Source organism: Strix uralensis, chromosome 15, assembly GCF_047716275.1.
Source record: "Strix uralensis isolate ZFMK-TIS-50842 chromosome 15, bStrUra1, whole genome shotgun sequence".
Taxonomy (NCBI): domain Eukaryota; kingdom Metazoa; phylum Chordata; class Aves; order Strigiformes; family Strigidae; genus Strix; species Strix uralensis.
In genome coordinates, this window is record NC_133986.1 from 16,874,677 (window position 1) to 16,899,852 (window position 25,176).

Here is a 25,176-nt window from a genome sequence, read left to right on the forward strand (position 1 = left end):
GCCGACCTGGGAGCGGAGCAGCCGGGCCGCTGGGGCCGATGGCGGGGAACGAGCGGGGCCGCGCACCGCGGGGCCGGGTGACGGCGGGGAACGGGGAGGGCCGGGCGGGGAGGGGGGGTGGGGGGGGTGGCGACGGCGCTGTTTACCGCCCCGTCACTCCCCCCTCCGCCCGCTGGTGTCATGGCGACGGGGGAGGGGCCGTCACGTGAGCGGGGAGGGGGGCGGGAGGGGAGCTGGGCCGCGCCACGTGACCGCAGGGGACGCGCCGTAGACGGCGCGCGCCCCTGTCACGTGAGGCGGGCTCCGTTCCACTCCCCCGCCCTCCCAGCGCCCCGCGGCTTGTTCCGGTCACGTGCCCGCCCCCTGCCCGCCCCATGGCCCCGGCGGTGGCGGCGGCGGCCCGACCCCCGTAGCGCCCGCTCTCGCCCCGGGCCCCTCCCGCGCGGCCCGCCGGCACCAGGTCCCCGCCGCCGTCCGCACGGTAAGGAGCGCGGGGGGCGGGGAGGCGGCAGTGCCGGGCGCTCCGCCTGTGTGTGTGTGTGAGAGGGGTGGCGGGGCCCGATCCGCCTCCCGGCCGCGTTGCCCCGGTCCCGGCGGTTCTCTCCCCAGGTGCGGCGGGGCAGCGCCTGCCGGTGAGCGCTGCGGCGGGCCCGGCGCCGCGCCGGCTCGGCGGGGCGCGATGCGGTGGTGCAGCGGCGGCCTTTGGCCCCGCGTTCTTCTTCCCTACCTGCTCTCAGCCGCGGCGCTGGAGGAGCCGTGAGGGAAGGGACCGAGAGGCACGGAGGCAGCCGCCGGCCTGCGCCCAGGGAGGGGGGCGGCGGGAAGATGGCAGCGCTGCGCCGGCGGGATCGCGGCCGGGGGGCACTGGGCTTCACCCGGGTGCTTGGTCGCGGGCGATAGACAAAGAGGTGCCCTCGCACCGGCCTCCCGGGCCGCGGCCACCTTCTGCCGGGGACGCCAGACATCGGACGGAGCCCCGCCAGTGCCGTGTGGGGTGTCCTCGGGCCCGTTCCGCTCCAGGAGGCGTAGGTGATGCGGGTAGTGGAGGAGGGCCGGATTGACCCTTCAGGCGGGCTCAGGGGTGCAGTCTGTGGATTCGCTCTGCTCGCCGCCGTGCTCGCCCGCGTCCAAGACAAACGGCGCTTCGCACACCTCCCCACTCTGCTGAGCCGCGCTACCCTGGCAGGTGGGCTGCTGCCCCTTGGGGTGCTGCTCTGCCAGCCCCCGGCCCCGCTCGGAGCTCCCTGGGCTGTGCGGCTGAACCATCGAGGCCCGGCTGCGTACCTGGGCCACTGTGCTTCAGTCTGGGCCGTTAGCGTAGATGTTCAGCTCTTCCCTGCAGAGAGTGGAAACCTAGCAGCAAAGCCTGCATCAAATCTGTCGGAGCTCACCTGCCAGCCCATGCCTACCCTGACCAAGTCAGGATTATTAAAATGTGTAAAAGGTTTCCTTTATTTCTGCTCAGAGCTCAACAAAACCAAGCGGGAAGAGACGGGAGTGAAATGGTGGTAATGGAGAGCATTCAGAACAGGTGTTGTAAGGAACAGAGAAGAGAGGTATCTTGTTTTTAAAAGTGGTTAGGAAGACACTGCATTAGAGGAAGGGTAGCTGTTGCAATCTGAAGGTATTTCGAGATGCTGCGTTCACTCCTACAGTGCTAGGAGAGGAAGGGTTATAGGTGGATAAGCAAACAGGACCTTTTCTTGGTTTATGCCAACACTGAAGCTTCCTGATAGACCTTGGCAGTTGTAAACTGCAGCTGAAATTAACATCCTCGAGACAGGCATGGTGACAATGCATACCCCACGGGTTAGGGCTACTGATTGATCCAAGTGCTTTTCAGAAGTATTAACCATCACTTCAAAAGCTCTACTGCCAGAGAATTTAAAATAAACTGTGTATGACCTTATTCTGGAAGATACTTAAACCAGAGAAAGGTTTGTCTTCCAAAATCTGCAGGTGAAGAACTCTAATGCTGCTTCTTTTAGCAGCAGATTAAAATTATCACTTAAAGCTGTAACATAACAGAATTTCTCTGTATGCATGTTGCAGCTCTTGCCCCTTTGAGCAGCAGTGTCATCATCCGCAGTACTGATTCCTGGAAACTTCAGTTGTTAAATATAGAGGTTATGAGATTTGGGCAGGCATGAATAGATCATTGATGGCTCTCGCCCTTCTGCATAGTAAGCCTTAAGTGTCCAGAAAGAAAAGAAAATGACTGTTGTACTGTGTGTGCTCAGCAAGGACGTAGCCTTCCCCTCTGCAGTCGGTAGGAGACCATCCTCATGCTTTTCTAGCAGCTAGGCAAGATTTCTATTTTAGAATTTTTCCTGTACTACTTGTTACAAGAAGCCATCTTGTTTTCATTAGTGAAAAACAGTAACTTTCCTAAATCCTGATTACTAATATTTTTTTCTTCTTTCTGATGTACTGTTCAAAAGACAGCTCAGGGTTTTCTCCATTTTGGGTAATGCTTACTGTGCTTGTGAGTTGTATCATCCTACTGCCACCGTAAATTACTGCATGAAAAAGGAAGCACAGCAATGACATAAATAAGAACAGCAGTGAGCTAGTGCGTTCACCCTCCCAAAAGGTAGAATGAGCCACTTGTGGGATAATTGTGCATTCACAGATTGCACACTGCAGGGTACTGTGCTAGAAGCACTGTGGTTGTAAAGGAGAAGTTGCTAGCTGCTGTTCGTTTTCTTCCGTAGCTGAAGACTGGTTGTAGGTGGGTGAAATAGCATGGTAGAAAAGCAAAGCAACTCGCATCAGAATGAGCCTGACTATGGAAATGCTTTCCTTTTTCTTTCTGTTCAGTACAGGTTTAATTCCTTTGCATTCTGTGGCTTTGTCTCTACTGTATTGGTTAATAATGACCTTAAAGGACAGTAAAGTAACAAAGGGAGAAAAAAGTCAAAATCCTATCCTTAGTCTTGCATATGTTGAGGTTTCTGGTCTATTAGAGTCTGTGGCCAGCTGCCTTTTTCCAGTAAGGATAAGGTGCTGATGAGAGACTACAGAACTGCAACAGGAAACTACATAAAACGGTAAGTGGAAATAGCACTGAAAGAGAATAAAGCTGCTGGGGAGACTGTAATGGATTATGCTAGGAAATGGTCCTGAAATCATGCCATGCAGTTTTCCATGAGAGAGAACTACTAGCAGGGCTGCTCTGAATGTGGCACAGCGTGTTCTAGTGACTGCTGCAGTGGTGGTGATGTGAAAGCCTGTGTTCAGCTCAGCATCACTGAAGTCTTTGGCAAAGCTTTGGATGACTGAAATGACGAAGGAGCGAAGCTTAAGTGCAGAGCCCTTTTGCCATTAAGTCTTTCCGTTTAGTGTTTTGCTTCACTCGTTTTGGAGATGGGCTTGTAAGACTTCTGCTGAAGAGAAAGCTATGCTACTGTCCGGATTGTCAGAGGAAAATACCCTATCTTGCTGCTGCTTTTTTAAGGAAAACAAAAAGTATGTGAGTTTAAATCTTAGAATTTTGGGATACCTACTAGTAGTGCAATAGCTGATGCAGGTTGCTGTTTGAAGTTTGATGCAGGCCCCAGCAAATATTACAGGTATTCTAAAGCACATGAAACATGCATATCAGCATTTGAAAATACTATTTTACATATCAATAGCAAAGTTTATGACACACAAAATACAGCAAACGGACAGACTAAATATTTACAGCAAACATACCAAATATGTAATTTTTTGATAGGTGTACGACAGTATGTTAATAGAATGTAGTCGTACTTGCAATGTCCTTAATCTCTTGAGAAATTTAAGGCTGTTAACCTGTAGAGAGGAATGATAGTGACTGCTGGGCAGAAGAATGCAGCAAGTATCAAAAGGCTTGTTGATGTGAGACTGGTGACAAAATTACCATTGTGTTATAACATTAGTCCCTCGGACTTTGGGGGAGAGGGATAGGAAACTGGCCAGCTGGAATCAAGTGTACAAAACGTTGTTCGAACCTTGGGCAAAACTCACCACAATACAACCAGGAGTGCAACTGGGCTACCTTATCATTAGCACAGAGAACTGAAAATCCATGATTTGTCACATACCTTGTATCCTTCCCTTTTCTGAAATGACTTAACATCTGCCATTCACACTGAAGAAGGGAATTGCTGCCAAATGCCAGAGGAGATTTGGAATTTATGTCATTGCTTAGCTTCGGTATTCTTCTGAACTTGAAAAACCAGTAGAGGAACATTAAAACAGGAAAATTTAGTTATCAGTTTAAATGTAAGATTTCCAGGTCTTTTATTGGAGCAAAAGCAGTATCAACAATATAATTAGATAAATTATTTAGGTAGCTGGCAGTATTTTCTTTAAATTTGCCGATTGCACTGACAGAGGGGAGCATGTTTATCTAGAATGTTACAAAAATGATGTAGGCATTAACAAGTAAATGTGGGTTGTAGTCCTTTGATATAGATAGGAGTAGTGAAAGCGTTACAACAAAAATAATTATACTAATCAGCTCAACTGTATGTTTTTGATAGCTCCTTATAGCCACAATGGCAACGTCATCTGAAGAAGTGTTACTGATTGTAAAGAAGGTGCGTCAGAAGAAGCAGGATGGAGCTCTGTACCTGATGGCTGAAAGGATAGCATGGGCACCTGAAGGCAAAGACCGATTCACAGTCAGCCATATGTATGCAGACATAAAATGTAAGTGATCACTTTTCCTATTCCAGCTTCAGTAAGCGGTATTTCAATAAATACAACCCAAAGCTTATTTGCTGTGAAATGCTGGTAGGTAAAGTTAGGAAGGTTGCAAGGGTCTGGAGCTTTGACTAGGTTATCCTGTGTAGCAGCAGAGATCAGACCGTGGGGAAGTATCACCAGTTTATTAAGGATGCTACTGCAGAACTTCTTTAGTCTTCCAGTGTTTAAGTTATGCAGCATTTACTATTAACTTTTGATAAACTTCTGCAATAAATTGAACGGAAAAATAATCTATGCCATATGCTTGTGGAGGGAAGGGTGGGAGGAGGTTTGAGGAAGAGTATAGGATTTTCAGGGTCTAACACAGAAACTATCTGGCATGTCATCTGTTAAACTATTCATCTAAAGCTGTTTCAGTTTTCATATAAAATAAACCTCGCTGTTTTATTTTCATCCAACAGACCATAGCTTCAGAAGTGCTAGCTTCTGTAGTTTGGCCTAACTGGGTAACATTCCGAATAAGCGTTTGCTGTTGCAATAGCAGAGTAGTTGCAAGTCAAAACTGAACAGTAAATGTCTATAGCATGCTGCCTTTCTGGCTCCAATTAGCGCTCATATTCCATGGGCTGTAATGCCAAAGAAGGAATAAAAAGAAAGTTGTATGCGTCACTTGGTAAAGGTTTAGTGATTGTATGTGACTTTAAACAGCAATAAATACTGCAGTGTGATCAAAAGTATGTGTGATGAATCAGAACTAATATGCTGTTTTCTTAAAAACTAATGTGATAAGGAGTTTAAAAGCTCTGTTCACCTATAATAATCAACTCTGTGAAGGTTTTATTTAGCTATTTACTTACACTTAAGCGGCTTATATTTTAAATATTTACATGTATAGGCATTGAAGTCTTAGATGAAAGATGTTCTTTTTTGTCATCTAAAATAAAAAAAAGGGCAGGGTATTTGTAAATTTGTAATAGGGATGATGATTTAGTGTGACATCTGGTCCTCTCTCCCACGTGCACTGGAGAAAGGGATAAGATTCCAATTTAGGTTAGTGCCATTTGCAGTGCTACACTGAAGTCAGTATAGCACAACAGTCCATAAACGTAGTTGTTCTAGCCTCTGCTCCCTCTGGTTATGAGAAAGGAAGCAGGAGTTCAGTTTTTCTTATGAGTCATGAGGGTGTAATACACCTTGGAGGCATTGTTGATCGACTTTGGGAGTACTGGTGGCTAAGTGTGCTTACCACACCACTTGAAACCAGCATACCTTTGCTGTCAACAGACGTGCTGTCACCCCACCCTGCATCTGCTTTCTTACCGTTTTTCTTCTGTGGGAACTGGTCCAGCTGGAGGAACAAAAGGGGGTTACTTTTCAGTGAATTAGTTCCTCGGTTCAGCTTGCTGCAGAAACACTAACACTCATACAAGAAAGGCAGCAGGAAGAAGTGGAAAGGGGGAAGGAGGCTGTCACCTTTCAGCAGCAGCCTGGATTGGTACCAGGTTAAAGTGTCCAGATGATGACAATCTAATTTGCAGCAGTTTTCTAATGGAGGATGTGGGGAATGCAAAGATCAATCAGGGCGCCTGAGCAGTAACTGAAGGGTACTGAGCAATAGGCTGCTGGTGTCAGTGTCTTGTGTTTTAGAGAGAACAAGGTGCAGGGTTCAAACTAATTTAAGGGGAAGACTATCTGTTCCACTTTCATGGCTGGAATTCACACCCAGGATAATGGTATTTAATTGGATGATGAGGTTAACTGCTTATAAGCAGATACTCTAGGGAAGAGAGTTTCTTGTATAAGCTTACTGTCTGTTGCTAATTAATACACTCTGTGTTATCTAGGCCAGAAAATCAGTCCAGAAGGTAAAGCTAAAATTCAGCTTCAGCTAGTATTGCATGCAGGGGACACAACCAACTTTCACTTCTCCAATGAAAGCACAGCAGTGAAGGAGCGAGACGCAGTAAAGGATCTTCTCCAGCAACTGTTGCCCAAGTTCAAAAGGAAAGCTAATAAAGAACTTGAGGAGAAGAACAGGTAAAGGGAAAGAAGCCTGCAAGTTTTTTTGTTTTTTTTAATTGTTACCTAACCATAGTGTATTTCTGCTAACAGTTGTTGTTATTGCAACATCGTTAGTGATACGGCATTTGTTTATCTAGTAAAAATCTCTCCGCTTTCAATTTAGAGGCAGTTCCTTGAGACTTACAGAACTGTAACGTGTTGAGACTCTATTTGTGTTCTCAGTGACACTTTCTTGAGGTGTAAAGGCAGCCAGCCCGGCTGCCACCCAGTCTTTGCTGTCCGTGGCTATGAGATGAAAGCACTCAACTGGCAGTCTGTCTCTTTGGTCTTTTTAAGTATATGTGTATCAGTTAGAAAAGCTGCTTGAAAGTTTGGGGTTTTTTTTCTATAAGTTCTCACTTTCATTGATTTGTGATTTTTTTTTTTTTTTTCCCCCCTCCCTATGTAACCTCTTCCCCCTCAAATCTTCTTTCCTGCTGTTTTATACACTCATTTGCTAGGTGTTTTCATGCATCTCACTTGAGATCCAGTAATTTGTTATTTGGCATACAGGATGTTTATTCTAAAAATTGTTTTGAGAAGACATTCAGGACCTAAGTCTTTTTCCCAAAAGGGCTTTTAAGACATGCTTCCTTTCGTTTAAAATGTTTGTGTTAAACCAGTCCTTGTGGCCATAGAGCACCCTTCTCTGCGTCTCCCCAGATGAGTTTCACTTCGTTCTAGCACCTGCTGTGAATACTGTATCTACTAGCTTCCATTCCAAAGATTGTTCTGGCTTTGAACTTACGTAATTTAAAGCTAGATTTTTCAAAACACAGGAGCATTGCCTCATTGGGCAGATTGGATCTTTACAAGGAGATTTCCCAGCAGAAGGGCAGGAGCCCTTTTGCTGGAGCTCTGACACATCCAGGATTAACTGGTTCCAGTACTGCAGCAACCACCAGGGTCTACAGCAGTGCAGACTGCTTTGGCACTACTGCCATACTAGTTTCTTTATGCTACGTGCCCTATTTCTAACACTATTAATACTGAGTACATGGGCAGTCGTAACTCTGAATCTTTGTGCACTTAAGTGGAGTTTTACAGTATTATGCCATGCAGCATTAAGAGCTTTTCTAGTTACAGAAAGCCAGGATCTCTGTACATACTCATAGTCTGCTCTTTTGATGATGAGAAGTCCCAAGTCTAGTGATGGGGCTTCATTAGCTTAATTTGCAAAAGATGAGGAAAAAAAGTTTCAACTGTTTCTGGAAAGCTACTACATCCAGAGTCCCTGTGGCACTTCCTCTGTTTATTGATATGTGGGCGTCTGGTATGTACCAAAAGTCCAAGTTTTAATGAAATAATTAGAATAACAGACTGCTTCCTGCTGCACTAATTTGTAAGAACTGCCACTAATCCATATTTTTCCAACAAGAAAAACTGGAAAAACCTTGGTGGTTAAAACATAATAGGGATGTCCTGCCACAAAGTTTTCACTTTCACCTCATCCTACTTCATCCTTAGAGCAGCTACAGACTTCCATTCAGTCCAGGCCATGTACTACGTATTCATAAGATTCCTTTTTTGTTTGCAAATGATCAGGACCCTGAGGTACGTGTTAAAGATTGCTGTGCTTATTGGTTGGTTGTGAACGTGCATTCACATTTCCCTGAAAATAGCCTACTGGGTTTCAAAATAGGTACACAGCTTGTATGAAATGCTGCTTGAACATGAATTAACTGAAATTTCAGGTGCATACATTCTTTGCATTTTGGATAGTAAGGGTGGTACTTGATATTTGGATGATAACTTCTGTGAAAGTTATTCCCTGGTGGAAGTGGCAACACTGAATGTTTCTGTAACACTTGTGCTGCACGTGATAGTTCAGAGATGAAGATCCTTACTGTCACCAACAGAAACATAAATGAAGAAATGACTTGGAGTAATGTGTGTTTTAAGGTGTCTTATCCCCTGATTATTTTGTAATCTGTATTCTTGTACTAGAATAGAGACTTGTAACTACTGAATTTTAAGATCTTAAACAAGAATTGGATGGTGCTGAAATATCTTCCCTCCTCCTGCCCCGCCCCCGAGACCTTTGTTGTGGAAGTTCAAGAAAATTCATTGTGCTTTTACAGTTCAGGAGACTCCAGTCCTGGACGTGCAAAGACACAAGAGCACCACAGAATATTTTAGGACAAGACTTTAATCCCACATTAACTTTATCTTAGGCATTACTGTTTTCCAGCATTTAATGCTGCTACTTAAACATTTTTTTAGTCCTTTCTCAAGTCTTTTGAGACAAATACAGCTATTGAGGTTGGTTGTTTACACAATCTTGTTAAGAAATGCACAGCATTTTGAAAGAAAAGTTGGTTTCTGTTCCTTTTGTGAACTCATGTTAGTTATGGAAATCCTAGTGATTTATTCTGCAGCGTTTCAATTCTATTCAATACGTTCTTTTACCAGAATGCTGCAAGAAGATCCTGTTTTGTTTCAGCTCTATAAAGACCTTGTTGTGAGCCAAGTAATCAGTGCTGAAGAATTCTGGGCCAACCGTTTAAGCCTGAATGCAGGGGATAATTCTGCGGCACCTAGCAAGCAGGATGTGGGCATCTCTGCAGCATTTCTGGTACGTTGAACCTCTAACGTGGGATTTTAGAGCAAACAAATCAGGGAAAGTGAGAGTTCTGCTCATGTACTTTATTCCCATATACTTTAATGTCATTCTTTCCTGGTTCCTCAACTAAACACCGCTCTGCATGCTAGTTAGACTACTGCAAGTGTAAAGGAGAAAAAAAAAAAGTAAAGATTTTACACAAATCTGTGATCTCAAAATTTTGTCAATTTAAGATGCTCAATTTGAACTTTGACACTAGGCAGATGTTGTTCACACTGCTGCTCTGCCTTACTTAAAACAGGAATAATGGTGAACTGAGTCACTAGATTACAGTGTATTAACTCAATAAATTAAAAAGAGTATCTGTTGCAGCATTAACATGCATAAAGGAAGCTGCAAAGACTTTCTGCACAGAAGGTTTTAGTCCCTCACCAATTTTTTTGAACCAGTACATGCTTTCAGCTAATTGAAGAACAAGTTGTATATGTGAAAGCTCATTTTCTCTCTCCCTTTCCCCAACTTGCAGTTACGTTACCCATTTGTAGAAACTGTGCTTCAGTAATCTCAATGGAGTCTAAAAGTGATCTAGGTACAGTCTTCAGATTCCTCCCACAGAGACATGTTTCTACTTCTGGAACAAAATTCATACAGATTGTGACTCTTCAGCTGGAAGCCTATTTGCACCTTTGTAATGACTGTGCACACATCAAGGGTTTGGGAGGGAAAGAGGAGGCGGGAGTTGTTTTATGGCTTAGCTGCTGTACAAACACTTGTTTTTTCCCCTAGAAATACCTGAATCAGTTACCAAATGAACTTTTGATTGCTTTGGTTTCCCGTCTCCCATTATTCTTACACCTTAACATTAAAAAAAAAAAACAAAACCCAAACCTTCAAAACTGAAGCTTCCTTAAAATAACTGTGTTGACATTTGTGAAGAAGATGATTTCAGATATTTGTGTGACCTAGTTCAAGTTAAAATAACTGTCTGGCTCTGCTCAGAATGAGTGCTTCTCTAGGAAGAAGGTACTTCAAAAACTAGAGTTTAGGTGTACAGGAAAAGGAATAAAAGAAAGCAGCATATGCAGTCGTACTTTTTCCTGTTACTGAGAATTGGACTGAGTGCTTGCTCCAGAGCTTTCTAGAGAAATCACTGAGATCTAACTTGCAAGTTCTGACTAAGGCTTACCCTCAATTTTTAAATTAGGTGTTATTTATCAGTTATACTGAGATGCTTTTAGTGTATAAGGAAATAAGGTGTAAGAGCCATAAATCCTTTTTTGTCACTTCATTATCATCACTGGTTATGCACTAGCTGAATTGTTGAATGAACAACAAAAGATTAGGCATATACAGTAAACATGCCTATTTTTACTTTGAAACAAGGATATATTAAACTAAGCCTACCTTCTTTTGCCTGGTAGAGTGGTCTTTGCTTTTCATTTTCTAAAGCTTACAGTCTACTTGTTGAATCATCCCTTAAGTGGCAAGTATAATAAAGTAATGAATGCATGCTCTTTCATTTCTCATTCTAAAAATACCTATTTATGATCAAATATGCTATGGATTATTGGAGGAAGAAGATTATTTTATCTGCAGCAGAATTTGATTGCAAGATGCCAGTTTTTTTCCTTCTCCAGTTACAGAAGGCGTTCAGACATGACTGTTTTCCCTCCCTGTATGCTTTTTCTTAGGCTGATGTACGGCCTCAAACAGATGGCTGCAATGGTCTGAGGTATAATTTGACTTCAGATATCATTGAGTCCATATTTCGAACATATCCTGCAGGTAAGAATAGTGCTTTAAATAACAAGTACATGCATTTAAGATTTGGTTTTTACTATCTTACTGTGGGAAGACTAGAATTAGTCTAGTTAGTCTGAGCCTGAAAGTATAAAGGACCATATCTTCAGTCTGCTGGATGATTTTCCCTGCCTCGTTTGAGGGATGGGAAGAAGCATGTTTGAACCAAAAGAAACTTTTGAAAGGAGAACTTGATTTCGTTAAACAAAAACATTTTAACTCATTGTGTTGACTTTTTTAAAATTGTGAGTAGATATTTTGTTCCCATGATACTCTCCTTCTCAGCATTTCAATTAATTCTTATTTTTCATGAAATCACCTTTGGGAGGGAAAGAATCCAATTTCCACTGTTCCCCTGCACTATATTGAACACTGACACTGGTTCATTTTGGCCCCTAGTTAAGAAGACTAGATCCATTCTGAGAATAAGTAGAACTCTGGCAAATCAGACTTTGCGTGCATGTGCAATTCAAATTAGAGTATTCAGAACACTGTTACGTGCATTTCTTTTCAAAGCATTAGCTAGCATTGCAGGGCATAAAAGAGTACCTGTTTGCTCATGCTTTACTGCATTCCCTTACATTTAATCAGCATCAGTGAAGGCAGCGTTAGACAGAAAGCAAGGAAGCAAGCAAGGAAACTTTAACATAAAATACCATATTAAGATTTGCGGAACATTTCGTAATCATTATGGTTTTTGTTCACAGTAAAAATGAAATATGCAGAAAATGTTCCGCATAATATGACAGAGAGGGAATTCTGGACACGATTTTTTCAGTCTCACTATTTCCATCGGGACAGGCTCAATACAGGCTCAAAAGACCTCTTTGCAGAATGTGCCAAACTGGATGAAAAAGGTAAGCTTTTGACTTTGTTTCTGTAGTAGGCTGCTGCAGTCTTAGCTACATCATAGAGCACAACACCCAAGGTGTATCTAGTAAACCTAGCAAAGCTGAAGTCAAATTTTCTTATGTTTGTTTACTGGGCATCTTGTTTGTCAAACTGTAAAGTGAAAGCTACAGATTGTCACTGAAAGTTAGCTATCGCTTTGCTATTCTTAGCATGTTTCACAGTGAGTGCATTTCTTGAAACAAACCAGCCTTTTGGAAAGTGGTAGCACTAGAAATAAGTTTTATTACAACTCATGCAACAGTAAATCTGCAATCAATTCCATAATATGCTATCATGCTAGATGGATTATGCTGTGCCATCAGTTACTATGGAATAATTTTGTTTACATAAGGCCTCGTTTTATAGTATGTGCACAATTTACAACAGGTATAGCTTTTGTTACAGATCAATTTTTAGTAATAGATGGATATGAATCTTATTTAAGATTTTCCAGAGGAGTTGCCATCCCTGTTCTCTGTCAGCCTTTTTAACGTGAAATCTTAAAATATTATCCGACTTTATTGAACTTTTGAGGTAGGTTTGTGATGATACAGAAGTGTGGAGAGTTGAGATCACTTAACACCATTCCTTAATATGCATTCTGACTAATGAAAGCATTCTATTAGGAATCCACAACCCTTTACAAGTAAAAGCTATCACCAGATATAAATTACCATTCTACCCAAGGCAGGGCAGCAAAACGGTGCCAAAATTAGAAGAAACAAACAATTAAGGCTTCCCAGTTCCCACTAATATAACTGCATCTTCAATTTATTATTTTCTACCAAACAGTATTCAGTGATGTGTAGAAGTTGATAAAAACTGCGCTAATTAGTAGGATGATCTTTTACAATAATTTTCCAAGTTTATTGCTTATTTTAAATGGAACTTTGAAAAGGGTTGAAAGTTTTAGTCACAGTGATACTTGAGCATCTGCAGAACCTTTGTCTTCTACTTTTAAAAGGTTAAATATAATCTCATAATCCCACAATTATTTCTTCTTGTTTGGATACAGTTTTTCATGTTTTTCTTTGTTTCATACAGGGTTAAAAACAATGGTGTCTCAAGGAGTAAAAAACCCCCTGATAGACTTAACAGCTTTGGAAGATAAATCATTAGATGAAGTAAGTAGTTGGCAAAAAAAAAAAAATCCCCCACACACCCCCACTTAGTTTCATTCAAGGAGAAAGTGGGTTCTTCTACTGTTAAAATAACTACAAATAGTGATTCTAAAACACATCACTTACTAGGCTGCTGCGGTGGTTGGGTAGATGTGTGTAAAAAAATGGAGACTGTGCCCATGGACTTGTATGCCTCACATGTCTGCCTTACTCTGCTGGGTGTAAAAGCAGGACTTCCCTTTTTTAAAGAATTATTATTTCACTTGCATGGCTTTTTTTGTCTAAAGTGGGCTCTGGTTTCTTCCTACCTTTTAGAAGCTGTGACAATGTACAGAAGAGTAGCACAAGACAGAAGAAAGTCTTTGCATTTGTTCTCGCTTTGAACATTGCTGTTTGTTTGATTTGGCTTAATTTTAAGGATATTTTATACGGTTTTCTTTTGTCTAGCTTTAAATACTGTGTTTTGCTAAAAATATGTCTAACTTGAACTATTACCTGTGTCCAAGTACAAATTAAAACAATTGTTATAACGTGAAGTAACTTAAAGATGCACTTTTCTGCAGTTGATTTAACTTAAACTTTTGAGTTGTAATTACTAATAATGCTGCATTTCTAAGTTGGGTTGTTTTAGGTTTTTTTGAGAGTCGTACAAAGCTAGCAGTCTGAAACTGGACTAGTTTAGGATGTTTAGGTATGTTTGAAGTGCTAAGCAAACTGCCCTCGTTTCTTTTTGAGGCTGGTTAACTGCAAACGTGAAACTGCGCGTGAGGTAGACTGAGTTGCCTTCAGCCACCTGGTAACTGGGGAACACTGCCAGCAGTAAGGCTTGCGGTTTTTTGAATTCCTAGTGGTATCACACCTTCCTGACAGGTGTCATTTAGCCTGTGGGCTGCTGGTGTCCTAAAAGATGTTAAAAAGAGGTCAGTAAAACAATGGCTAGCTCTTATTTGCCATCAATGCCTGTTGTACAGGTGATCCTTAAATTTTTTTTCAGCTAGTTCTGGTTTTACTTACATCATGATCTTATGAAACTGTTTTTTCTTCTCTTAGACACCTCTAAACTGCCAAGTGTTAGCAGAATAAAATAGTCTATGGAGATTTTTCAAAGTACATAAGGTGATGGTGGGGCAAGGTAGGAAAATACTGCTTCAGTTGATGATGCAGTATCACTCAGTAGAGTTCAGAGGAGGTGGCATGCAGGCTTCCTGACTCTAGAAAACAGAATTGTCCTGGTTTGGGGGCAGGAGGTAGCTAATGTTGTTTTCTTTGTAGGGCTATGGTGTTGCTTCTGTGGCCTCTACATCAAATGCCTCAAAATCTGCTAGAGAAAGTAGCAATGCTGCCATTATAAAACGCTTTAATCATCATAGTGCCATGGTCCTTGCAGCTGGCCTCAGGAAACAGTAAGTTTTAATGTGTAAAAGCTTTTTTGTAACAACTTTTAAGGAATTTCCAAAACGAAAATACATCTTGAATTACTCATCCAACCTTTTCTTTTTACTTTTATGAATGAAGTATTTTGCTCTAGAAATGAAAACACCTTCAGCTTACATTTTAGTTTATAAAAGTTCTTCAGAGCTGTCTGGATGACAAATGCTATTTTTAGCAGAGTTATTACACAAAGCAGATTAAAAAGAAAGGATATTTCTGCCTTAGTTCTCTAGCCCTGGTGAAGGCTGTGGAAGTGGTGTTCTGTCTGCTGTGTGGAGGTGAGGCCTGGTGCAGGGAGTTGCTGTTGCCTGCCCTTCCAGGAGCAGGTCTGCCGGGGCTTCCTGTGCTGAGTGCATGGACATAATAAATGAGGAAGCAGAAGAACAGTGTGGCATGGGTGGATCAGATGAAAGATTCCTCAAAAAAAAAAATACTAGGCGGTTACATGTATTTACAGTGAACTTCACAAATGAAACTTCTTAAAAGAGGCATGAAATGGGTCTGATGTGAAGCTTCTTTACACTGGTTTATAGACGACCACCAAGGATTACCACTCTACCCAAATCTTGCAGACCTGACCTGTGAGAGATCTTAATTAAATACTTTCTTCTGTGTAGCTGTGCTCCCTCATGTTATTCTTCTGTCTTGCACAAATTGCACACTGGAACTTAAACAGTCTCTTCTGGGTAATGTGTGTTCCTGGTTCTCAGTTCAGGAGGCGGCAAAACAATAGCTCTCCTTCTGTGAAACAGTAGTGTCTCAGGGCTCCCGTAGCTCTGCTAATACCTGGTTGGCATAAGTGTGTATGCAAAATGTTTCTAACTTAGTCATGGTTTTGCTGTGTCCCACTTGCATTGTTAGCATGCTACTGTTTCTGAAGAGAGGGAGAAGAACCCTCCCCTGCTGTTCAATTTCCTCCTTGACAAACAGGGTTATTTGTGGAGTTGATTCCTCCTATCTAGATCAACTGCTAGAAATGAAGACATAAGGGGGAAAAAGTTGACATACAGTATGTGAACATGCATATAAAATTTTTGAAACATGTGTATTTACTTTGTCTCTAGCTTGTATCTTAAGTTTCCTGTGGGGTGAATTCTTCTTAATGCTGTTTCTCTATTTTAAGAGAAGCACAAAATGACCATTACAGTGAGACCAGCAGTACGGATGGAAACTCCAGGGATTCAGATTTCTTTCAGCCACCAATGAAAAAGGTATAAAGTTAGCTGATGCAATTCTAATTGAATGGAACAGGAAGCTCCATCTCTCAAAAGACTGCTGAAGGTTCCTAAAGTGATACTTATTTAGCTTTGCTTAAGAAGCATATAGACTAAGAACCTGAGGGCCTGTAAGAAGCTTTGTACCTCTGTTAGTAAACACAAATAAACTACACCTTGAAGTATTGCTCTGTTCATCTCTTCAGTGGTGCCCAACAAAAGTAAAAACTTTCCAATATGCTTCTGATTGGACTCAGAAATGTTCTTTCTATTCAGTGTGGGTCTATTTCCCCTCCCCCCCCTTTATTTTTTTCCAAATACCTGAAAACTTCTAGAAAACATCCACCTGCAAGGGATATTGGTGTTCAAGCACCAATGTTAACCTGTCAAGTGTATTGCTTGTAGAGGGGATGATTAAACTGGCACATGGCAACCTTCATCTTAAGGTCAGAAGCTGAAGTGAGGTTAAACTGAAAGCATAGTGATGCCTGGTGCACTGAAATACAGGGTAACAGCCTGGTTTAGACTAACTATAGCAGCTCACAAAGTAGAAGAGAGTACTGTAGTTACTACAAAACTGAATTGAATACTCTTGCTAGAGTTGACAGCTTAAATAGAAAATACCAAGGGAACTCAAAACCTGTGTATATTGTGAGAAAAGGTTGTAGAATACATGTGGTGTTAAATGTTGAAGTAGTCAACAGCTTTGACTTTCCTGAAAGCAGCAGTTTTTACTGGGGAGAAAACAATATACCAGGACTAGAATAAATGTGATGAAGAGAGGAGCGAAAGAGTAGCATGAGAGTAGGAGACTTCAGAAGTAGTTTTCTCATTGTACAAAGTCTGATATCGCTGCTGTTCTCTCTCACCACTAATACTCTAGCTTTACTGTCACCAGATAGCTTGGGTAATAACTATGGTTTCAGTCTTACACTCCTGCACACCAGCCATTAAATCATTACTATTTCTGCTAATCTGGAGATAGATGAATATAAATAGAGAGCACAAAGAATGATCTATGTATAGCAGAACACTTTTTGGAAGCGGCAGGGACTGCAAGTTTTGGCCGGAATCTGCAGAAAAAACAGCAGTGCCAAGACTTCCAAATTGCACACTTTAAACAGTATTGGGCACTGCTCCCTCTGGAGGGTAGACATGAACCGTTCCACACTTTAATTTTCTTTAAGGTTTTAGTAACCCTTCTGTTCAAACTCAGTGAACTGGAAAAAAAGCGCTAGATACATCAGATTGTGTCCTTATTAGTAACATGTATAATTATTTGGCTTATTTTAGGTGAAACTGCAGGAATCCATTGAATATGAAGATTTAGCAAAGAATAATAGCATTAAAACTATTGCACTAAGCTTAAAGAAGTCTGATAGGTAAGTTAACAAAATACGCATGGCTATTTCAGCATACTCAACCTAGCAGGTCTCTCATCACAGCCTGCACAGAATCAGCTGATTTAGTCTCTACTGTGCCACACTCAAGTGTGTTTAGGCTAAGTTTAGAAACCTAATATGAACTCCTGCATAAACCACCTTCCAAGTAATTCCTGTTTGAATTTGTATTTTGATTTCATTTTGCTTTTCAGCAAGTTAAGTCTCTGTAAGCCTACTTTGAAGGGCTTTGACATGTAATTTCTGTGGAAGTCTAAACAGACCTGTATTCACAGTTCAGCACTTAGTTGCAGCTTACAGTGGAAAAATTTAAGTGTTACATGTGAAAATATATATGATTCCAAGGAAAATCCACTCCCAGGCAAAAGAATTGCAATCGAGATAGTTTGGACTGCTCACTGGTCTAGTATTTTTCTAGTTACAGTCCTTTTTTCTAGACTTTTGAGTTTGAGAACCATAGATGTAACTTCAGAAAAGGAGTGATACCACAGGAAAGAGAACAGTTCCAAACGTGCACCTAACTTCATTTACCTTAGTTTCAATCAAAAGTGGTATGAATTCCTCCATTCTAATGATATTCCCAGAACCAGGTGGCACAGATAGCTTTTCATTAGCAAAATCGTGCTCCAAGATTCAACAATAGAAGGCCTCTTGTTTTGCTGCCATACCATCCCTAACCCAGCCTCTTGCCACGTGGCAATGTATTTTGCTTTGTCAGTAAATAAGATTTAGATAGTAGCATCAGTAGTTGGAAAGCATCTAAAATTGGAAACATTTGAAGAACTGTCCACTGAGTTTGACTTGTGTTTACCAACACTCCTATTAATAGACTTTTATCTTTCCTTTTCTCACCTCACAGGTATTATCATGGTCCAACTCCAATTCAATCACAGCAATATGCAACCAGTCAGGATATAATTAATTCTTTTCATAGTATTAGGCAAGAAATGGAAGCATATGTACCCAAACTAACTCAGGTATGGAAGAATACTCAAAAAAATTCCCTTCTTGATGTTAACGTCTTGCTTTCTGTATAATTTTGTGTCTGATGTCTACTGGAATTTTAATTTTTCAGGGTAAATGTAATTCTCTCCAATAGTTTTGTTATTCAGTGTGGTTTACAACTTTAGGTGATACCGCTTGAACTATCATGGTTAAAATCTAAACGATAGGAAACTGAGTCATTGCCAATACTCTGAGTTATATTCTACTGTTGCAATGCTCTTTTGAGGAAATGGTAAAGGTATAAAGTAGCAAAGCAGAACAGTCATGCAGCATGAAGTGCTGGCCAATACTAATCATCTCACCCCCTGAAATTTAGGATGTAATGGTCTTAGGAGGTCACAGTAAGCAGGTTTATAACTGAAGAGGTCTTTCGCTCCTAAATGCACTGAGGTAGAATGTAGATCTCACTGTGGGCTGCACAGCAGCTCTGTCCTGGCAACTGGAGGGCAGCACAGCCATGTAGCCAGTCTCCCCAGCCAGTATCTGAACTTCCTCTGTCAGTAAGCCTAGATTTGTCCCCGAGTAAAGCAGCCACAACTGTGAATGTGTCACATTTCTGTATACTAATTCTGTATCTCCTTTCAAAGCAGCTGCACAGCCAGTTCATGTACTAGGTGAAGAAAAGGTTGGATTGGCCATAGTTAATTGGAAGGCTTTCACTGAAAACATGAGCTATAGCACTTAAAGGCACTGTGTCTAATTCTGGAGAAGAGCAGACTCTTCATCAGAACTTCCACTGTGTCTGCTCAACTGTGTCTTTGCCAGTGGAGTTCAAATACAACCTATTTTAAAAAGATTCTGTTGGAAAGAGTGATCTGAAATATTTGTTCCCTCTCCCTTCAGGTTCTTTCAAGTGGTGATGCTACTAGCACTATTGCAGTCCTGTCACCTGGAGGAGCACTTATGCAGGGTGGAACACAGCAAGCCATAAACCGTAAGGATTTAGGATGTATAATACTTTAATCGTATTTTAGTGCATTATACAGCTGTATCTGGCTCCCTGTTTCATATACCTTTTAGAATATGTTACAGTGATAAAGGAAATTATGGAAACACGTAGCTGGAATAATAGTGGGTTACAGCAACAAAAGAGCAACAGCCGTGAGGGTAGTACTGGCTACACCAGTGCTGAGGCAAGTGAGTGAGAGAAAATTTTACAGAGCAGGTGATGAAGGATGCTTGTTCAGCATTTCTCTTTTCTGATTTTTTTTTCTGGCTTTTAGCAAATAGAGGTGTACTCTGGGAAAGCTCTAAGGACACAAGGTCTACATAATTGTCTGGAACTAGCTTTTTTTGCAGCCTGCATTTAAGATCGACAGCTTGCTGTGAAAAGGGACAACTTTCTTTGTTGTGAGACTGCAAGGGCAAAACAGATAACCCCTCCTCCTCACATGGCCACGCCTTTCCCTGTTGTCAAATTCCAGCCAGTTGGAGTTCCTTTCTCTTAGTCTCACAGCAGATGAATCTCTGTTCTCACGAGGTGGGGTTTATAACAGTTTTCCAGTTTAACTTGTGTTACTTGGTCTGAAGAGCAGCAGAAACTAAATCAGACAGCTAAAAAAGCAGGTATGGTACTGACAGAAAAGGAGTCAGCAAGCAGTAGTGAGGCTTCCCTACCCATCCCAGTTGAGATACTGGGTGGTACGCTCCACTTCTTTGAGCCTGACCACCACTTTTTTTTTTTCCCCTTAAAAAAAACCAAAACAGCCTCACCCTAGAGTTCACAATTCACTGTTCAGTTCACTGCGCTGCTGTCATCCTCAATGACTGTTGTGCTTTTTGTCTTTGGTTTTTATGATGGCAGTTCCTTCCCTGTTCTTGAACCCTGTCACCCTTTCTTCTGGGATGCAGTTCCTTGTTCCTGCCTGGATTTTTCATCTTCCACATGCTGTGACTCTATTCTTACTGCCAGCATGAGAGAGGGAAAAGCTTGCACTGTCCAATACACAGTGTTTAGCGCTGTGCTGTGAAGAGAACAAGGTGCTGGTCCCAGAGGCAGTACTGTCACACTGTTAGAACAACACAAATGTACTGCTTCTAATCCTGGATTAAGTTTGGTGTCCATTCTCTCCCTATATAATATACAAGCTTCCAGGTATATAGCCATAAATAGTGGCTGACCTGATCCAATACTGCTGGTAGTCCTACTTCAGGTGTGAGGCATCTCAGTGTTCCCTCCCAGCCAACCTTTCTGTGATTCTAGTAGAAACATACATTGCAGAACTCCTTCATTAACCTTACATTCTCATTTTTCATATGATAGTTTTGAGTGAAGTGACAAAACCTTTTTCCTGTTGCAGAGATGGTGCCAAATGACGTTCAGTCTGAACTAAAACACTTGTACGTGGCAGTAGGGGAACTGCTACGACACTTCTGGTCCTGCTTTCCTGTTAACACACCATTCCTAGAAGAAAAGGTAAGGCAGAGCTTCCTAGTGTGGCCCTGGTTATGATGTGGCCAGATCATGGTTTAGAATGACTGTCATTAACTTGAAGTATAGAACTAGAACACCATGCTTTAAATCAGTGCAGCGCTTCCTTATCTCGAGAACTGAAGGTCACAAACCAATGTAAACCATTACTTTTTTCAGCAATTCTGCTGGTGCTGTTGGTTAAAATCATCCTTGTCCCTGCATGCCTGTTAGCCCCCTTCAGGAGCAGTTGCTATTTCAAGCAGAATGGTCGGCCGTATTCCAGCTGCAGATTTCTCATTGCCAGTTTAAAACACTCAAACTAAAGCCCCCCTTTCCCAACTGTAAGACATAACCTCCACAGTGACAGTGACAAGAAAGTTTTCTGTACTCTTCTATCCATTGCAAAAATCACTCAGCAATAGCTTCAAAACATACACTGCTTTTTAGAACAAAGTTGCCTTCAAGAAGAGATGTCTGTCTACAACCAAGTACAGGATTGTAACTTACTTTTCTGTTGCTGTTCTTTCTTTTGACTTCACACGGCTCACAAAGATAAAAATTTGCATTTAGATATGTTGGATTTTTTGCTGCAAAGTGTGGCCTGAAAAATCCATGGTACAGGCTTTGACTGAAGCAAAAAAAGATGGGTTTTGTGCGTATCTTACCTATGGTGTTTACTGACAAAGTAATAACGATCACAGCAGCACACTGCACTTTCAGTCATATTGCACTTGCCTCAAAAATAAATACACACTCAAGAATTCCTAGAGACTGATATTTTAATAACTTCTCTTCCTCAAACTATATATACTTAAAGTAGCCCCCAGAATTACCCCCAAGGTGTTTTGTTGGGGAGCAATTTGTTAAAGGAAATTACACTTCTGTGCAAGCAATTATAATACTGGTTTCTGTCTCTCTCAGGTTGTGAAAATGAGGAGCAACTTGGAAAGATTTCAGGTTACAAAACTCTGCCCATTCCAAGAAAAGATTCGGAGACAGTATTTAAGCACAAATGTAAGAGGAAAATACTCTTTAATTACGTGGATGCGTATTAATAATTTGAATTGTAATTATCAGAGGATGGTAGCTTTGCAATTTCTCAGCCTAGGGCATTTTAACTTTTTGTTAACTAGGAAATGGGCAGAGGGAAGCTGGGTACACAGTTAAACATCTCTTCTCTCCCTGTATAACTTGCTGAGTAATACCAGAAACTGTCAAGAACTAGAATTTGAGTTTAGCCAAGTGAGACAGCCAAAAGGGGAAGTCATGTTTCATTTATCACTTCCATCATGAAGTAGAACTTTAGCAACTTCCAGCCTGTCTCCCACCATGTCAGACTTGAAGTGACCACAGACTAAATACTGGAACAGAGAGCACAGTCGGGTCTCACTTCCCCCTGACCTGCCCAGCTTAGTAGTGCTCTGAACTGCTCCCTCTACAGGTACTTGGCAGTAGAGCCTCAAGGTCCTTTCTCTCTTTATCTAGCATACCTCCTTGATTTTAGTGAGATTACTCGTAGTGAATAAAAGAAAGAATCCAACTGAGTATCTGTTTTCCAGTAGCTGGGACATTTTTTTTCTTCTCTTCATGTTTCAGTTGGTAAGTCATATAGAAGAGATGCTGCAGACGGCCTACAATAAGTTCCATACGTGGCAGTCCCGGCGTATGCTGAAGAAGACGTGAAAATGCATGCTGTACAGGTTTGAGAGCAAAATCTGCAATAGGTATAGGAGTACAACCTAGCATATGTGCAGATCTTATAGTTGCTGCAGGAAGACCTGCAGGCTGTGGACTTCTGGAAACGATGCTAACTGAACTTGCACATTTTTGAAAAAGAACTGAGATTAAACTTGAAAACTAGGGAGAAAAACAAGGAAGAACCAAAACAGAAGAGCTGAGGCGCAAAAATATTTAAAAGACACTGTTTACTGCAGTTACTCAGGAACTGCTTTTGATTTGCATAAAGAGCTGCTTTCAGAAATAAAAAATTTAAAGAGGGTGTATTAATAAAATCTTTCTGTGTAATTTTTTTTTAATAAGTGTATGGCACAGGGTAGAACTCAAAAGTTTTTCTTCACTGGATTCTGACATTGAATTCTGTTTGTACTTTCTGCAACAGTTTAACAATGATATTTTAAAATATAGCTGAGACTGTTTTTGCTTCAAACATCTGGGAGAGTGTAGCTGTCAGAAGACAAGCTTCTACCATATGTTTCCCCACTAATTGGAAGCAAGAGACATTGCACTGAAAGCTGTTTGTGGTCTGGGGTCCCTAAAGGCACATGGGGGCAAGTTTTTGCCTGAAGTCTTGGATTTTTATGCAGAATTTTTTTCAGCCATCAGTTTTGCATGTTTTCCTTTGAGTGCAAGTGTGTGCTACTGCAATCTTTTTTTTACGGTGGCATCTGTTCTGAGGAGAGAATGCATTTTTAAAATAATGAAGTTAAATAAAGTTTCTTACAAAAGAAGTCATTTATTTTCAATTCTTAAACATTTTTAGTTTCTTCTCCTAAATCTGTTTCCCTTCACTCTTCCCTTTTGACTGTTACACTATTTTTGGCGAATTGATAATCATTGCAAAGAGAAAAATGTGTTATTTACACAATGTCCATAGATATTGGGAATCTGTGCCATACTTTGTTCCAAATAGAATCAGTTCACAGTTTCAGACCAACTTGTCTTGTATTAAATGTGACTTAAATGCAAAGTAAACCTGTTTTCTATAATATATGCAGTTTAATGACATCCTTGTATTTTGTTGTCATCTTGACTGTACTAAAAGCCCAATATGGGCTACCAAACTTTTTTACTTCTGACTAAAGGTGACTGTTATAAGATGCATTTACTACAAAGACAAATCAGAGAGACAATATGTATTCAAAGCAAGCACAGCAGTGTTCAGTACAGCAGAAGAAATTCCCATTAGCCCACATGATGGCTTAATACTAGATTTTGCCATCATTGGTATGATGCTAAAACATGATAGTATGATGTTGGGTGGATAATTCTTGCAAATTCCTACAGAAGAAAAAATGTATTTGTATAGCCAAGTCTGTGCTTGTTCTGTGCTGCTGCTCCATTTATGCAAGACGGGGTTTTTCTTTAACTGGTGCGTGGAAGTCAGCAGCTTCTTTTTACCCAGTGTTTTTGGATTTTTGTATTATGCTAATATTTTGGTAAAAGCTGAGTTTCAGTTAAATGTCACTGTCTGCACCAAAATTCTGTTTGGAAATGTATACATATTGTTAAGCCTAGTTCCCTGTCTGCTTTTGCAGATAGATGCATGATACCTGCTCTGTGATGTTAATGTGGTTCTGCTACAAGAAATGACTGGGCTCAACAAGACAGACGCCCGTTATTTTTGACAGGGTGAAAATATCACTAGGAATAAACAGAAGTATGTACAGCATTTGGGGGATGAGGTGCACATCTTGTCAAGAGTTACCTCTTGTGATAAATAAACTGTTCCTCTAAAATTTAGACTTCGGGTATGGCTTTATTAAGCCTAATCCTCTTGTAAGTGCAGGCAGCTCCCAGAAAGAAAGGGTAGTTTTGTTCTCCCCCACTCCAAAGCATTTGATCTAGCAATTCTGTGGCCAAATTTCAACTGTTCAGTGAAAGCTATAACACCTTTCATCGTATCAGAGGGCTAGGTTCAAGAAGATGTGTCTGATTTATATTCTAACTGTGCCTGAAGCTATGAACAACACATTTGAGTATTAGACTGCACTGAGACTTAAAAAAAAATTGTAGGAGAGTTTTAAATATGGAACTAATTCACCTTTGATTTGAATCAGTATTTAGTGTTCCTGGAAAGACTGGGCAAGATGGATAGCGTGGTGGAAAGTTTCAGTGCATCACAAGAGCATTTTACAGTTCGAAGAACTGTTGTTTATAATCATTATGGGGGATGGTGTTGCAATAGCTTTAAAGTTATTATAGTGATATCAGGCTATCAAAATGTACCTTAATTAACAGAACCGGGGGCGGGGGGGAGAGGACTATGATATGAAATTCAACAGTTTTGCCTGGAGACTGTACAGGCAAGGCTGCTATGCACTTCATATTGCTTTTTCAGGTATTGTGGCAATAAGGCACAGGCCCCTCCTGAAGTAAGGGAGGTAAACTAAATATTCTTTCTTCTACATTGTGTTCCCCTTTTCTGTAGCATGGTCCAAAACCCAGATTCATTCCTTAAGTTTTGAAACTGAATCATCATGCATTATATTACTATTGGAATCTTTATACTGACTTGTATTTTTAATGAGAATTCATAAAACTTGTATCATTGGCATTGATCTAAGATTTGTAGAATAAACCCTACTGAATTCTAAAGTCAAGTCTTCTCTAATGCTTAGGCTGTGTTTTCTGATGTTCAATTAAATCCCAAACAGGCTCCATTCAGGTCTAAGGTGAGAGCTGTGTACAGCGCTAGCTCAGCTGTCCCTTCATGCTGGTAGAAGAGGTCAGGGGCAAAAGGGTTACAATACAGTTACTGTCAAATTATTTCATTTTTAGGGGTTGAGAACTTTTTCTGCCACACAGGGAGTCTACACCATTACTAGTGCTACTGTCCCTCTGTTCCTGATCATACCAAAGCCAG

General features: G+C 41.1%; 1 protein-coding gene across 3 annotated transcripts; it reads left to right on the top strand.

Annotated features, from left to right (window-relative positions):
- The first annotated feature begins 124 nt into the window (after positions 1-124).
- On the top strand, positions 125-24,908 carry GTF2H1 (general transcription factor IIH subunit 1). Of its 3 annotated transcripts, none has more exons than XM_074885315.1 (15): positions 125-481; positions 4,509-4,677; positions 6,519-6,711; positions 9,148-9,310; positions 10,990-11,083; positions 11,806-11,955; positions 13,034-13,113; positions 14,383-14,513; positions 15,665-15,752; positions 17,049-17,137; positions 18,015-18,132; positions 19,004-19,094; positions 20,461-20,576; positions 21,495-21,587; positions 22,170-24,908. In XM_074885315.1, the coding sequence occupies exons 2-15, from the start codon at positions 4,524-4,526 to the stop codon at positions 22,254-22,256; spliced, it is 1,647 nt and encodes a 548-aa protein (XP_074741416.1). In that variant the 5' UTR covers positions 125-481; positions 4,509-4,523; the 3' UTR covers positions 22,257-24,908. The 3 variants fall into 3 exon arrangements, with proteins under 3 accessions (XP_074741416.1, XP_074741417.1, XP_074741418.1); XM_074885316.1 differs by lacking the exon at positions 125-481 and adding an exon at positions 543-3,468; XM_074885317.1 differs by lacking the exon at positions 125-481 and adding an exon at positions 543-3,050.
- Positions 24,909-25,176: the final 268 nt, after the last annotated feature.